This window comes from Erinaceus europaeus, chromosome 1 (assembly GCF_950295315.1).
Source record: "Erinaceus europaeus chromosome 1, mEriEur2.1, whole genome shotgun sequence".
Lineage (NCBI taxonomy): Eukaryota > Metazoa > Chordata > Mammalia > Eulipotyphla > Erinaceidae > Erinaceus > Erinaceus europaeus.
In genome coordinates, this window is record NC_080162.1 from 194,878,376 (window position 1) to 194,893,499 (window position 15,124).

The 15,124-nt window shown below is 42.3% G+C and overlaps 1 protein-coding gene across 2 annotated transcripts in view; it reads left to right on the top strand.

Annotated features, from left to right (window-relative positions):
• The window catches only part of NSMAF (neutral sphingomyelinase activation associated factor), a 68,254-nt gene that overhangs the window by 31,444 nt on the left and 21,686 nt on the right, over positions 1-15,124 (top strand). For both annotated transcript variants that reach the window (XM_060200985.1, XM_060200981.1), the window contains exons 8-14: positions 971-1,018; positions 1,476-1,528; positions 4,639-4,768; positions 7,681-7,752; positions 9,248-9,356; positions 12,431-12,607; positions 14,502-14,581. In XM_060200985.1, the coding sequence (XP_060056968.1) occupies positions 971-1,018; positions 1,476-1,528; positions 4,639-4,768; positions 7,681-7,752; positions 9,248-9,356; positions 12,431-12,607; positions 14,502-14,581 (669 nt within the window). The remainder of the gene's footprint in view (positions 1-970; positions 1,019-1,475; positions 1,529-4,638; positions 4,769-7,680; positions 7,753-9,247; positions 9,357-12,430; positions 12,608-14,501; positions 14,582-15,124) is intronic.

The window sequence follows — 15,124 nt, forward strand, 5'->3', positions numbered from 1 at the left end:
CCACCTGCAGGTGGTTTGCCTCACAGGTGGTGAAGCAGGTCTGCAGGTGTCTGTCTTTCTCTCCCCCCTCTGTCTTCCCTTCCTCTCTCCATTTCTCTCTGTCCTATCCAACAACAATAGCCGCAGCAATGAGAGCAATAACAATAATAGTAACAACAAGGGCAACAAAATGGGAAAAATATCCTCTAGGAGCAGTGGATTTGTAGTGTAGGCACCAAGCTCCAGCGATAACCCTGGAGGCAAAAAAAAAAAGACTGGAGGTCAGGCAGTAGCTCAGCGAGTTAAGTGCACATGCCACAAAGCGCAAAGACCGGCATAAGGATCCCAGTTGGAGCCCCCGGCTCCCCACCTGCCGGGGAGTCGCTGCACAGGCAGTGAAGCAGGTCTGCTGGTGTCTATCTTTCTCTCCCCCTCTCTGTCTTCCCCTCCTCTCTCTATTTCTCTCTGTTCTATCCAACAACAACGACAACAATAACAACAACAATAATAACTACAACAACAATAAAATAACAAGGGCAACAAAAGGGAAAATAAATAATAATAATAATTTTTTTTAAAAAGAATAAACTAAGGGAGACATTAAAAAAAATCACAGCTATATATTCTATGAACACCCAAATCTTTTAAAACTGTGAAACAAATTTCCTTGACTCTAGGATTGGGGCTGCAGGAGAGTGGCCATCTGGTGGGAAGTGAAGTGCACTGACTCGCCCATCTTGGGACACAGGGAAGGAACTGTGCCCATGACAACAGTATTTTCTCAACAAAGTGATATTATGATATTGACATGGAAAAAAAAATGACAACTGGATTTGAAAGCTGCGTATTAGAAGTCACAGATAACATTAGAAACAATATTAACTGTTACTTAGTGACAGAATGGCGGGTCTTTTTTTCTTTACTGCTTCTAAGGAATGTCTTCAGATCATCTGAGAGAAAAATTAACTTCCTGTTATTTATAATATTGTAGCTTCACAGAGCATCCTGCCTTGACAAACTAGGGGACCAAACTGCGATGGTATGTATTCCTGAAGATCTCTATCTTTAGGGGGTTGGGCAGTAGCTCACGGGGTTAAGTGTTCCAGGTTAAGCACAAATAGTACAAAGCACAAGGAACTGCACAAGGATCCCACTTCGAGTCGCCTCCCCCCGGTTCCCCACCTGCAAGGGAGAAGGTCACTTCACAAGCAGTGAAGCAGGTCTGCAGGTGTCTATCTTTCACTCCCCCTCTCTGTCTTCCCCTCCACTCTCAGTTGCTCTCTGTCCTGTCTAGTAAAACAGAAAAAAAAAAAAAAAATGATCATCAGGAGCAGTGGATTCGTAAGTGCTGGCACTAAGCCCCAGCTATTATAACCCTGGAGGCAAAAAAAGAAAAAGCAAAGAAATTCCTGTATCTTTATTGTGAGTTAATTTGCATTGGTATTTTACTCACAAATACTTCTATCTATACTTTAACAATGATCCTCTTTTCATAGATAACAGCTATTTTGCAGTCACGTTTGGCTAGGACATCCTTTGATAAAAACAGGTGAGTTAGTTTTCCTTTTTTTTTTTTTATTTTATTGATTCCTGAGTATAGAATCACTGAACCTTTTCATTTATATTCAGCACGCCCAAAATTGGTGAGAGTATCATCAAGAACCTCTTTATCATAGGAATGGTCCGCCCTTACTGCAGGAGTAATCATGGAGACGTCCATCCTGCTGTCTGTCAGGCGTTATGACTGACCCTACTGCCTACAACCTTTTCAGCTGACTGCTACTGTCTTTCCTCTGTTACTGCTTGCACCTGCAGGGTCCTGGAACAGCTTTTAGCCTGTCTGTGACTAGTCTTCATCTCCCCCACTATACCTACTATGCTTTTGGGAATACGTTCTTTCTAGCTTAGTTGTGTCTTTCACTTGAGCGTTTAAAACTCTTCAAGTCTTCCCACTGTCTTCAGGACCAAGCCTTCACATTACCGCCGCAGCACACAGACCATGTCTGTGCTAGCAGTGGTTTGCTCCTGTCAGCCATGGGTTGATTGCTTTTCTTGCATTCGATGCTACTGCTCTTCGCCTTGTATGCACTTTGCATGGGTACGCCGCCGAGACTCTTAACCTTGCAGCTTTGGGCTGTGTTCCCTTCCCTTAGAATACTCAACTCCCTTCCTCTCTTAGACCTGCATCTTATTTATCTTTCTGGTTTTACCTGTGCTATCAGTTTTCCCGAAACATCTTTCTTGACCCTGCTCAGCTGTGGTTAAGTCCCTCCCTAAGGTGGCCTAGAGGAGACAGAAGACAATGTGTTACCATTCTGATGTTTTGTTGTTGTTGTTGTTGTTTTTCATTGAGTTTATTTTATTTTGAGTATTCAGTGTTTTCTTCTGAAATAATCACACCTCAGTATTTTGTCTGTTCTCCTTGTCTCTTACCTGCCTTTTATTAAGTAAATTTTCTTATTAAGTAGATTTGGGCTTTTTGTCTATATCCAAGTCTCCATTTTGTTAGTTACTGTAGCATTAAGGCAATCTTTTCTTTAAAGACGTGTTGATTTTTGAGAGAGAAAGAGGGCCAGAGGACAGTTCAGCGCAGGCATAAGGTGGTGCTGGGGATTAAGTCTGTTGCCTCTGAAGCAAGTTTGGCCCTTTGGAAGTTGAACTACTTCCTCGACCCTTGTGTGTCTGAAGTAGTGCAGCACCCTATACACTTCTCTTTCTTTCTTTTTGTTTTTTTAATGTTGTGCGGGAGAACGTGTGGTTGAGGCTTACACGTGCAGTACTGATGAACAACTTCCCTGGCCCAGTGTTTTTATTATGGGGAGAGGGGCCAGGAGGGGCACGCAGAGACAGAGAGATGGCATACGGAGAGCAGAGCAAAGAGAGACATGTAAGTACTCTCCTCCCCTGCTAGCTATGCACTCCCACGTGCTACCGCCAGGAGTTGAACCCTGGGCCTCTTAAGGCTGCGCCCTACCTATTGAGCTGGTGCCTCCTGGCCACTTGACTTTTTAGTTCCGTTTCACTGTACTGTTTAATTAGTAGGTGTGGTGGAAACTGAATTTCTAGCCTGGTTTTGATCTTAGAAGAAAGAGTTTTGCTGAGTTCTTTATTGGAATGAGGAAGTTCTGTGTTATTCCTGACTGGGTAAGAGCACTCTTAACAGGATTAGAGCTTTGGCTCCTTTTCTGCTTTTATTGAGTCTTTGTTGGGGCTGCATTTAAATTCGATCAGTACTATCTACAGCTCCACTGAGAAGGGATCAAAACCTTCCTTGGAACCAGGAGACCAGGAGACGAGACGGAGATGGCCTACCTAGCAGAGCACTTCATCCTGAGTGAGGACCTGGTTTCCAGTACCCAGTCACTGCGTGTCAGCATCATTCACGGCAACCGGGGAAGCCTCTTCAGTGGTGGGGCAGCACTGTCGCATCTCTTCTTGTTCTTATGTCTCTCCCTTAGAAGAGAGGGAGGGAAAGTGGAAAGGGAGGAAGAAGGCAGTCCAGCTGGAGCAGTGGGATACTGGAGCAAAAAAAAAAAAATCCTCAGTAAAGTTTCGGGATCTGATCATTGGATTCTAGAGATCATTGTACTTCACAGCTGAGTCATCCACTTTCTGAGTTTTGAACGATCTGACTCTACTTCCTACACCAGAATAATAATCCATTTCTGTTACTCTGTGAGATATTCTGGCTCTGAACTTCTCTGAAAACCTACCTCTCTGTGTTGTAGCCTTACCCTATTCACTGAAGGCTGTTCCTTCTGCTACTAAAACAGTGGCCTTTTAATTTGTATTACTTTGTCTCTTCAGCTTCCTGATGAACTTGAAAAATAATAATAATAATAATGAGTTCTGGAGGAATAGCTCATTGAGGAGTGTGCTGCTTTGTCGCATTTGTATTCAAGTCTGAGCCCCGGCTCCCTCTATTAAAGGAAGCGTTAGATGTGGTCTCTCATTCTTTCTCCTTCCCGACCTGCCTGCCTACCTCTCTGCTTCTCTGTCACTACCTAAAAGAAAGAAGGAAAGAGAGAGAGAGAGAGATAGGACGTAAGGGAGGGAGGGAGGAAGGGAGGGAGGGAGGGAAAGAGAGAGAGAGAGAGTGTGTGTCAGGCAGTAGTGCAGCGGGTTAAGCAAGTGCACCACTGCACCAAGCGCAACGACCGGCCGAAGGATCCTGGTTCGAGCCCCGGCTCCCCACCTGCAGGAGCAGGTCTCTCTGTCTTCCCCTCTCTGTCTTCCCCTCCTCTCTCCATTTCTCTCTGTCCTATCCAACAACAATGGCAGTGATAACAACAATAGTAACTACAACAATAAAACAACAAGGGCAACAAAAGGAAATAAATAAATTTTAAAAAAGAAAGAGAGAGGAAGGAAGAAAGGAGACTATGTAGATTATTTAGGTGGTCTTTGCTGGCAGAGAAAGAACTCTGAGGGTCTTCGCATCCTTACTGGAATGGAAGTCTGTCTGGATGCTTTTATCACCAGAGAAAATGGTAGCTTTCAGAATCAAGTTTGTGCTTTGTCTGATTATCTAAGTAAGGAGTGTTGAGTCGAATCACACACACAGTGCCACCCTCTGTAGTTTCTCAAGAGCTATAGCTTCACCTAGAAAGTGGTTTAGCGTTCTGATATTCTTGCTTCTTTTGAAATATAAATTCTCAGATTCCAAAGTGTTTCTGAAAAGCTGCACATGGAATGCAAAGCAGAAATGGTGACACCCCTAGTGACAAACCCTGGACACGCATGCATCACCGACACCAACCTGTATTTCCAGCCCCTCAACGGATACCCAGTGAGTACAGACGGTGGAGTCAAGTGGAGAACTGTGGCATACATGCAGTAGCCAGCTTTAAGCTGTTCACCTATGAACTTTGTACGTTTGGTGAGGATCTAGACTGTGATTATTTTCTCCAGGACCTGGGTATTTTCATAAGTGCCATAATTCTGACGTTCAGTCATTTCAGAAGTTACTTGCTCTTAACTTTTTCTTTCTCTCTCTCTTTCTCTCTCTTTGTTTTTACTTTCTGGCATTACCGCCACCTTACACACCAACAATTTCACTGCTCTGAGCCAACTGTTTGGATAGAAACAGACAGACAGAGATACCACAACACGGAAGCTTCCTCTGACACTATTGCGCTGCCGTGGGGGGTTGGGGCCTCAAACACACACTGATCACGTGGCAAGATAGGCTCTCTATCATCATTTCATTTGTCCCTGATTTCAGTTTCTGAAAAGAAATCCTACCCTCCCTTATGTTGGTAAACGGTCATTGTTGAGTTAGAGCTTTCTGTTGGTAGGCACTTTGGAATGTGACAAAAGACATATGGAAAGAAGTATGTTCTCTGTACTGCACATGTATGTTGATATTTCTTCCTTCTCTTTAACTACAAACAAGTTCATTAGGTCTGAATCTTCCTTTCCAAAGAAGTGACGAAACTAGGTCCTTCTCAGCTGGTAATAGAACAGCTGTAACTTGGCACCTGGAAGCTTCTTCCACCAAGCAGTCTTCTTTTCCACATTGACTTGAGGCTCACTAAGTCAGGACATGAAGACAAATTCATATTTCTATACTAAGGCTGGTAAATGTTTACTGGTTACCAAGACCCGACTCCTTTTCTGAAAGAACCAGAACCCTAGTATGCTCTGGGCACAGTTGGGTCATTTTGTAAGACAGCTTAAAGAACAGGACGTTTCTATGGTAGAAAGCTATACTCACGGGAACCAGGTGGTGGCGCATCTGGTTAAGCGCACACATCACAGTGCCCAAGGACCCTGGTTCAAGCCCCTGGTCTCCCCATCTGCTGGGGGAAAGCTTCGTGAGCGATGAAGCAGGGCTGCAGGTGTCTCTCTGTCTCTGTCCCTCTTCTCTCTCTCTCTTCCCCTCCCCCTCTCAATTTCTCTCTGTCTCTATCCAGCAGTAAAGAAATAAAATGAAAAGAAAGAAAGGTATACCTTAGGAAGTCCCTAGACAAGTCTGTCTTTTAGTGTAATTCCAAGTGAGAGATGTTGCTATAACATTTTTGGCCACCAGGTGGTGGAGTGCACTCGCCCGGCCTTCCAGTAGCCTCTTCACACATTTCTGTAACTGCGCAGTTTCTTCATTGTACTGCCTCCCAGTTCAACTACGCAGTTGCTAATGGTCCACTGACGTGGCCGTCACTGTTGTTAAGGCTTGGGTTAATTTTTTTTTTTTGGTCTGAGTTTTTTTCATAGCTCAGGAACTGTAGTGGAAGCATTTTTTTTTTGTCTCCTGAGCGCAGTGAACTAAGAACCTGACCAGTCTTGACCTCGCCTCTGCAGGCTCTTTCTCCTCCTCACTTAGGAGGCAGAAGGTGAGCGCAGCAAAGTTAGCCCCTCTCAGTGCCTTTCTTGACCTCACTCCTTTCACCAGTTTTGTTCTTTTGTTTACCTGAACACTGTCCAGCCCTGGCTTACCTTGCTGGGATATGGGAGGGAAGGCATTTTGAACCTCTATGGAGCCTCCAGCATGGGAGTCTTTTTGCATAACCATTATCCTTTTTTTTTAATGTTATTTACATATTTAATTTTATAGAAGAGAGAAACTGGGAGGATGACAAAAGAGAGACAGAGAGACACCCACAACTGTTTTACCACTTGTGAATATTTCCCCTTGCAGGTGGGGACTTGGGGCTTGAACTCAGGTCTTTGTGTGCATGGTGACACGTGTGCTTAACCAGGTGTGCCCCACCTGGCCCCTCAGAACCGTTATGTTTCCCCCACCTTTCATGAGTTTTTTAAAGGACTCTGGAGAAGTAAGAAATTTTCCTCCTTGGAAAAAGAGGAAAAGTTTAGAGGCTCCCCTTTTAAGAAATGGGTATTTACAAGCCTTAGTATATTATAGTATTTAAGTAGATGGAAAGATTCTGGGGCCAGGTGGTGGCATACCTGGTTGAGAGGACATATTACTTATGTCCAAGAACCTGGGTACACTCATGGTAAAGCAGAGCTGCACCAGTGTCTGTCTGTCTGTCTGTCTCTCCCTCTCCTTATCTTCCTCTCAATTTCACTCTGTCCTATCAGATAAACTTTTTAAGAAGTTAAATTTATTTTTAAATTGTGGGTCAGTGCTCTGCAGATCATTGGTCTGTAAAGGGGCAGCGGATTACCTGACAGCGATTCAGTACCAGCCGTTCAATATGCCTCCTTACGCAACAGCCTTGGAATAACCTGAAAGATTATTTTCTGTATCCTGAGTCTTGAGTACCAGTTAGGGCTGAATAGTGAAGGAGGGGGGGGGGGGTTTCTGTGTTTATAAAGTTAGAAACAAAAGAAAAAGCCGATCAGAACTCAAGTCAAATATGCCTTGTCCTGGGGGCCAGGTGTTAGCCTACCTGGTTGAGCTCAGAAGTCACCAGGCACAAGGACCTGAGTTTGAGCCCTCACTCCCCAGCAGCAGAGGGAAGCTTCACAAGTGGTAAAGCAGGTCTGCGGGGGTCTTATCTTTCTCACCCCTTTCTCTTAAGTTCTCTCTGTCCTGTCAAATAAAACAGAAAGGGAAACAAAAGGAGGTAAAAAGAAAGAAAGAAAGAAACTGTGCCTTGTCGCTAAGACCTTCCTTTCTGCTTGTGTGTGATGCTTAGAGAAAGCAAGATTTAGTCGCCTTCCTTCCTGATTCAGCTCTCTAGCCAGGTCAGAGGTAAGAATGTTGATGTGTGAATTTTGATATGTCTACCTTTAAAGAAACTCGTCGTCCAGATAGCCCTCCAGGATGTCCGTCGCATTTACAAAAGAAGACACGGCCTCATGCCTTTGGTAAGTTCCGGTGACTATCAGTGCAGGCGGCTGTTTGTCACAGCTGTCGTGTCATCAGTGGTCGGTTGACTTAAAGATAACTATGGCATGTCTGAAAAGTACAAATATGCTGCGTACTGTTTTGTTCTTTTTGGTGTTTTTTTTTTGGATTTATTTATTTATTTATTTTTTGCCACCGTGGTTATTTCTGGGGCTTGGTGCTGGCACTAAGAATCCACTGCTCTCGGTGGCTGTTTATTTATTTATTTATTTTCTTTTATCTTTCTATTTTCTCTGCTAGGTCACAGAGAAACTGAGAAGGGAGGGGGAGATAAAAGAAGAGTGTGAACAATTAAACACTTGCAGACCTGCTCCACCTCTTGTGAAGCCTCCTCCCCACCCCTGCAAATGGGGAAAGGAGCTCAAAACCTGGTCCAGCACAAGGACCAGCATAAGGATCCTGGTTCGAGCCCCCGGTTCCCCACCTGCAGGGGAGTCGCTTCACAGGCAGTGAAGCAGGTCTGCAGGTGTCTATCTTTCTCTCCTCCTCTCTGTCTTCCCCTCCTCTCTCCATTTCTCTTTGTCCTATCCAACAACAACGACATCAATAATAACTATAACAATAAAACAACAAGGGCAAACAAAAAGGAAAATAAATAAATATTAAAAAGAAAGAAAACTTGGTCCTTGCATATGGCAGTGTGTGTATTTAACTGGCCCTCGAGTATGCTGTATTCTGAGCAAACAGAATCCGAGTCCTGCTGCCCTTGCAAAAATTTTGGACCCAAAAGAAGACTAGAGTACTTTTCACTCCTGTGTTCTAAGGGATTCCGGGCATATGATGGAACAAAGTAAGCCAGTCTAATCTAGTTAAAAGAAAAAAAAATGGAGTTAGGCAGTAGCTCAGTGGGTCAAGCACACGTGGCACGAAGTGCAAGGACAGGCATAAATATCCTGGTTCGAGCCCCTGGCTCCCCACCTGCAGGGGAGTCGCTTCACAGGTAGTGAAGCAGGTCTGCAGGTGTCTTTCTCTCTCCCTCTCTGTCTTCCCCTCTTCTTTCCATTTTTCTCTGTCCTATCTAAAAAAAAAAAGAAAGAAACAAAAGAAATGAATATTATTTTTAAAAAAGTAGCAACTCATTAATTGAAAGGATAATCTAATGATAATTTGATAGATCAAAAAAGTATTATCCCTGACCTATAAAATGAAACTGAATGCGTGTGTTTGAAGAAGTGCAAAGATATTGTGAGTAAAAACAGCACCAAAATGAATTTTACAGAAACTAGTTGGTATATATAGCTTGTTCTCAGGGAAAACGTAAACACACACACATACCTATGCGTATATGTCTATATTGATCACTGAATCCAATTTGTAGCTGGAAGTTTTGAATGTAAACTATATGCAAATTGAAGATGTAACATTTCATTTAAAGTGCTCTATTATTTAGCTTATATTAAGTCTAAAGATGAGCAACATGCTATTTGTTTTATGCCATCCTCCCTGCACGCACAGGGCTTGGAAGTGTTCTGCACAGAAGATGATCTCTGCTCTGACATCTACCTAAAGTTCTACGAACCTCAAGACAGAGATGACCTCTACTTCTACCTTGCCACATACCTAGGTTTGCTCTCATCCTTTTTTTTTAAATTTATTTATTTATTCCCTTTTGTTGCCCTCGTTGTTTTGTTGTTGTAGTTATTATTGTTGTTGTTGATGATGTGTCATCCTTGTTGGATAGGACAGAGAGAAACGGAGAGAGGAGGGGAAGACAGAGAGGGGGAGAGAAAGATAGACACCTGCAGACCTGCTTCACCGCCTGTGAAGCGACTCTCCTGCAGGTGGGGAGCCAGGGGCTCAAACCAGGATCCTTATGCTGGTCCTTGTACTTTGCGCCACCTGCACTTAACCTGCTGTGCTACGTCTGACTCCCTGCCCTCATCCTTGATTGTATTTGCTTGTATGAAGACAGTTCCTAATTTCAAAGCCACAGCTATACAAAATAATAGAGAAAAAAATACATATCATAGATAGGTCTCCTTCCTGTGTTTCGATAGCTCACGTTAAGTGAGTTTTGGTAATGACTCACTCCAGTTCTGTGTGTTGGAGACTCCTGGTGAAGATGCTTCAATATTTGCATGATAATCCCCAAGTGGAACGGTGACACGTGCACTCTACTGGGTGCTCCACCACCTGGTCTCCTATAAATCGAGTGGATTATAAAGAACTCTCCTGTTTACTGTCACGCCTAGTCAGCTCTTCTTAGCCTGTGAAAACAGAGACTTGGTTTGTTTTCTTACCGTGAGGCAGCAAGTTGTCCCATGCCTGTGACCATTACTTCATCACAGAGCTAAGAAGGAAGGCAAAGGTAATATGGAACCGATACTCTATAGCACACGATGCGTTTGATTTGCCTTCATTTTATTGACTCGATTTATCACGGAAATTTGAGTCTTTTCAGATTTGTCAGAAAGAACACCTCTTTTTTTTCTTCTCAGGCATAAAAGTATTTAGGTTGTATAGTTAAATTTTTCTTATTTACTGAGTTGAAGACGAATTGTTTTCAAAAGCTATCCAGATTTATTAATATTATTTCAACTTCACTTGCTGTTACCCATTTCTAGTGAACCCATTTATGACACTTGTGATGTAATCTATCCTCCCTTAGAAATGAAATTTCCCTTCAAGTAGCAACCACTTATCTCATAAAGAATGCATTTTGGGGGGGCCGGGCAGTGGCGCACTGAATGAAGTGCACATAGTACAAAGCACAAAGACCCTCGCAGGGACCCCGATTGAAGCCCCCGGCTCCCCACCTGCAGGGGGTCCCGTCAGAAGCAGTGAAGCAGGTCTGCAGGTGTCTGTCTTTCTCTCTTCGTCACTGTCTCCCTCTCCCCTCTCAATTTCTGTCTATCCAATCTAATGAAAAATGGAAAAAACGACCACCAGGAGCAGTGGCTTTGTAGTGCTGGCACTAAGGCCCAGTGATGACCGTGGAGGCACAGTAAATAAATAAGTGAATAAATAAATGCATTTTCTTTTAAAGTATGTTTTGCTTAATACTTCCCGCTCACATTTAGCCATTTAGCATAACTAATGTATAATTTTAGTACACATTTTCTGCTGTAATCTCCCTCTGACTTAATTGTATTAATTTCATTTTCCATTTATAACAAGATCATCAAAAAAAAAAAAAAACACTCTGACAGTGACTCCAAAAAAAAAACCTCAAGTCAAAAAGTTTTTCATGACCTAAAAAAAAAAAAAAAAAATCTCTTTTTATAAAGTGTTCATTGTTTCTGAGTCTGTTCCTAAGATTGTTCAGACTTTCTCTGAGGTATTTTAAGAATGGGAAATGAGGAGTACAAAGGTTTTGATTTGTTCACACCCTTTCCTCATAGCCAAGCGGAGGGAAAACTTGCCAGGTCCACTCAGAATGACAAGCAAGTTATATGATTGGCCAAGTGCGTATGATAAAACTGGAAGACAGAAATCTCTGACCGTAATAGAGAAATTGAATCATCTTACATATTCTCAGTAAGCAGAGTCTTTAGTGACGCCATATAGCTGTGATTATATTTCCCTGAAATATTTCGGAATGATTTTGCCCGCTTCTCCCACTTTGAAAAATCATTATCTTCCTGCCAAATGCCTTGTCCTTTGACTTTTGACTTTAACAACTATTTTCTTTCCCTTACTCCTCACATACATAAGCAATCCACGATCATTAAAAATATAAATAGTGACGCACATCACCCAATGTAAAGCAAAAGTTAATTGTGTTTTAGTCGTATTAAAAATGGAAGAAGTAAGCTTTCACTAATAGTAGTGGGTTCTAGAAAGGATGAAGACTGAAGTGCATTTGGACGTGTACTTAAATTTGTAAGCATGAAAACAGGTCAACAGATAATAGCAGTATCATGTAATATTTATATATATTGGGCTGTCTGAGAAGTCATGACGTACTTTTCCATGCAAAAATGCATTGACTTTTCTGACCACCTTGATATTTTTTCCATACTTTCATATTGCTTTTAAACATTTAGTATATATGGTATGCCATATATATGTGTGTATATATATATATATATATATATATATATGTAATAGTACATATATGTACATATCTATAATAGTTACCTCACAGTGATCTTGGAGATATTCATATTTCACTTAATAGTTACTTGGTGACTGAAGCCCACTTTTCGTTGTCTTAAAATGTCTTTTAAAAAAAAAACAGGGGCCCGGCAGTAGCGCAGGGGGTTAAGCGCACATGCCAAAGCACAAGGACCAGCGTAAGGATCCAGGTTCCAGCCCCCAGCTCCCCACTTACAGTGGGGGGGGAGGGGTCGCTTCGCAAGCGGTGAAGCAGGTCTGCAGGTGTCTATCTTTCTCCCCCACTACCTCACGACCTCTCTCGATTTTCTCTGTCCTATCCATCAACAACAACAGCTATAACAACAATAAAAACCACAAGGGCAACAAAAATGGGGGAAATGGCCTCCAGGAGCAGTGGATTCCTAGTGGCAAGCACCGAGCCCCAGCGTTTACCCTGGAGGCAAAAAAGAGAGAGAGAGAGAGAGAAGAAAAAAATTCAGTGACAGGTTTTTATTGAAAGCCTCTGACTTTCCTATGCTAAGTAAGTGTCAGCCAGCATTTGCCTGCTCAGTACTGACCTGTGGGCTCTGTCCTTGGCAGAGCACCACGTAGCGGAGCGCACGGCCGAGAGCTACACGCTGCAGTGGCAACGCGGCCACCTGTCCAACCGGCAGTACCTCCTGCACCTCAACAGCCTGGCCGACCGCAGCTGCAGCGACCTCTCCCAGTATCCCGTATTCCCGTGGATCATAAGCGACTATCGCAGCTCAGAACTGGGTAAGTGTCACAGAGATGAGCTTTTAAGGGAGAGAATCAGTTCTGCTTTAGAATCTCAATGGCATGTGTGGAGCAAATTAGAACCCGTTTGGATATTTTTGCCTAAGATCACTAACTTGCATTTCCAAAGACCGGTTAAGCGTTATGTAAATTGTTTTCGTTTTGCATATATCCTCAGCCATATGTTACTAGTAGATTTGTATGTTATATGCTGGTAATAACAGCCTTAGAGCAGGGCTAGGTAGCATAACGGCTATGCAAAAAGACTCATCCCTGAGGCTCCAAAGTCCCAGGTTCAATCCTTCCAGTGCCACCATAAACCATAACTGATCAGTGTTCTGGTAAAAAAGCAAAGGAACAAAAAAAGAAATGGTTTTAATCTTACGTTGTCAATGCTATCTATACCTCATTTTGAAATGCTCAAGTTTCTCATCTTAGAAGTTATACCCTAGTTTTGTCATTCTATTTTTAAATTCTTCTTTGTAAATGTGATCACTAATCATCGTAGTTGTTTAGCACAAAGCAGAGAGTACTTAAATACTTCAGGAAGAAGAGTCATCCATAGTTACATTACTGAGATATGACCATGTTAAGTTTGCCATAAAAGTACTTATTTCTCTCAAACTGTTTTTAGTGAAAATGTGATCCTATTGTAATTTCATTTGTAACACTTCATGTTGTTATTATTTTGACACCAGGGGGTAGGTGTCTGTACCACTCTTTTTTTTTTTTGGCCTCCAGGGTTATTGGCGGGGCTCGGTGCCTGCACCACGAATCCACTGCTCCTGGAGGCCATTTTTCCCCTTTTTTGTTATCCTGGTTGTTTTACCATTGTTGTGGTCATTAGTATTGTTGGTACTGATGTCGTCATTGCTGGACAGGACAGAGAGAAATGGAGAGAGGAGGGGAAGACAGAGAGGGGGAGAGAAAGACAGACACCTGCAGACCTGCTTCATCGCCTGTTAAGCGACTCCCCTGCAGGTGGGGAGCCGGGGGCTCGAACCGAGATCCTTCCACTGGTCCCCGCACCAAGTGCGCCCAACCCACTGCACTACCGCCCGACCCCCTGTACCACTCTTTCCTTGCAAGTTTTTTTTTGACAGAGGTGAGAGATAAAGAGAGACATATAGAGTGAGAGACCTAGAGGAGAGACGCATGCAGAACTACTCCAGCACATCTGAACTCTAGTCCTCACAGTGGGTTCACTCTACAAGGTGCATCAGCACCTGGCCGGCTAGTTGTAATATTTAAAAACGATTTGGACAGTTTGTCAATTGAATTGATATATTTGTAGTTACGGATGTTTTGGTACATGATAATTTATGTTGCTAATAATATTCTTATTTCTAGTTCTCAAATTATGCTGTTACCACAAGATAACGATTCCCATTACAAACCAATCTTCTACTTAACTTTTGACAGTAAATCTTGATGGGATAGTGGGTTTTAAGATTTCCTTATTTTTTATGATTATTGTTTGACTTGAAATAAATTGTTACTCGTTAACAGTCTTTTGAAAGACTCCTGCCCTAGTATTGTTACCACAAGGTCAGGAAAGCAAAAATACTGCATTAATTCACAGATTTTCTTTCTTGCTTGCTTTTTTTTTTTTTTTTTTTTTTTGTCTTTTTGTTTCCTATTCTTGTTTTAGCACTCAGGAATTTTCAAATCAGAGCTGTACTCTTGAATATCTAATGATAACTTAAAACTCAAAAAAAAAAAAAAAACCTTCTAATCTTTACAACCATGTAAAGAAACAGAAATGCTATAATTTTAGTTATTTTAGTCTTTAAACAGCAGTTTACTTTGTGGAAATAAAAGTGTGAATATGAATGAGTTAGAAGGCTGATGCTATTAAGTGGAAACTTTCTCTGTCTCTCTCTATTTCATATAGATTTGTCAAATCCAGGAACCTTCCGGGATCTCAGTAAACCAGTAGGGGCCCTAAATAAGGAACGGCTGGAGAGACTGCTGGTATGTGGCTTTAGGAATTCTTCACGATAACTTCATAGGCCACGTCCTATTTTGATAGTAACTTAAAGTTATTCCTCTAAGAAGGAGGGACATCGACAGTTCCCCAGGGATCTGTATCTTCATTTTTCTTATTCCCCTTTTCGTTCCCCTGTAAACTTAATCTGCTTAACCTGCATTTTTGCCTACAATTCAAGAACTAAGAAACTGGCTAGATTACAAAGCCACTGATTTGTTTTTATGCAGGTACACTCTGATCAACTACAAGTGTTGCACAAAGTCTGTTCTACTTAATCCTACCCCAGTATAGTTGCCACCAAGTCATGAAATCTAGGGGCCAGACGGTGGCATATCTGGTTAAGCGCACACATGCTATGGTTTCTTAGTGTTTTGACTACTGGCATCCGATTTGTTTTATTTTATTTATTTATTTATTTTTGCCTCCAGGGTTATTGCTGGGCCTCAGTACCTGCACTATGAATCCACTACTCCTGGAGGCCATTTTCCCCATTTTTGTTGCCCTTGTTCTTTTATTGTTGTAGTTAT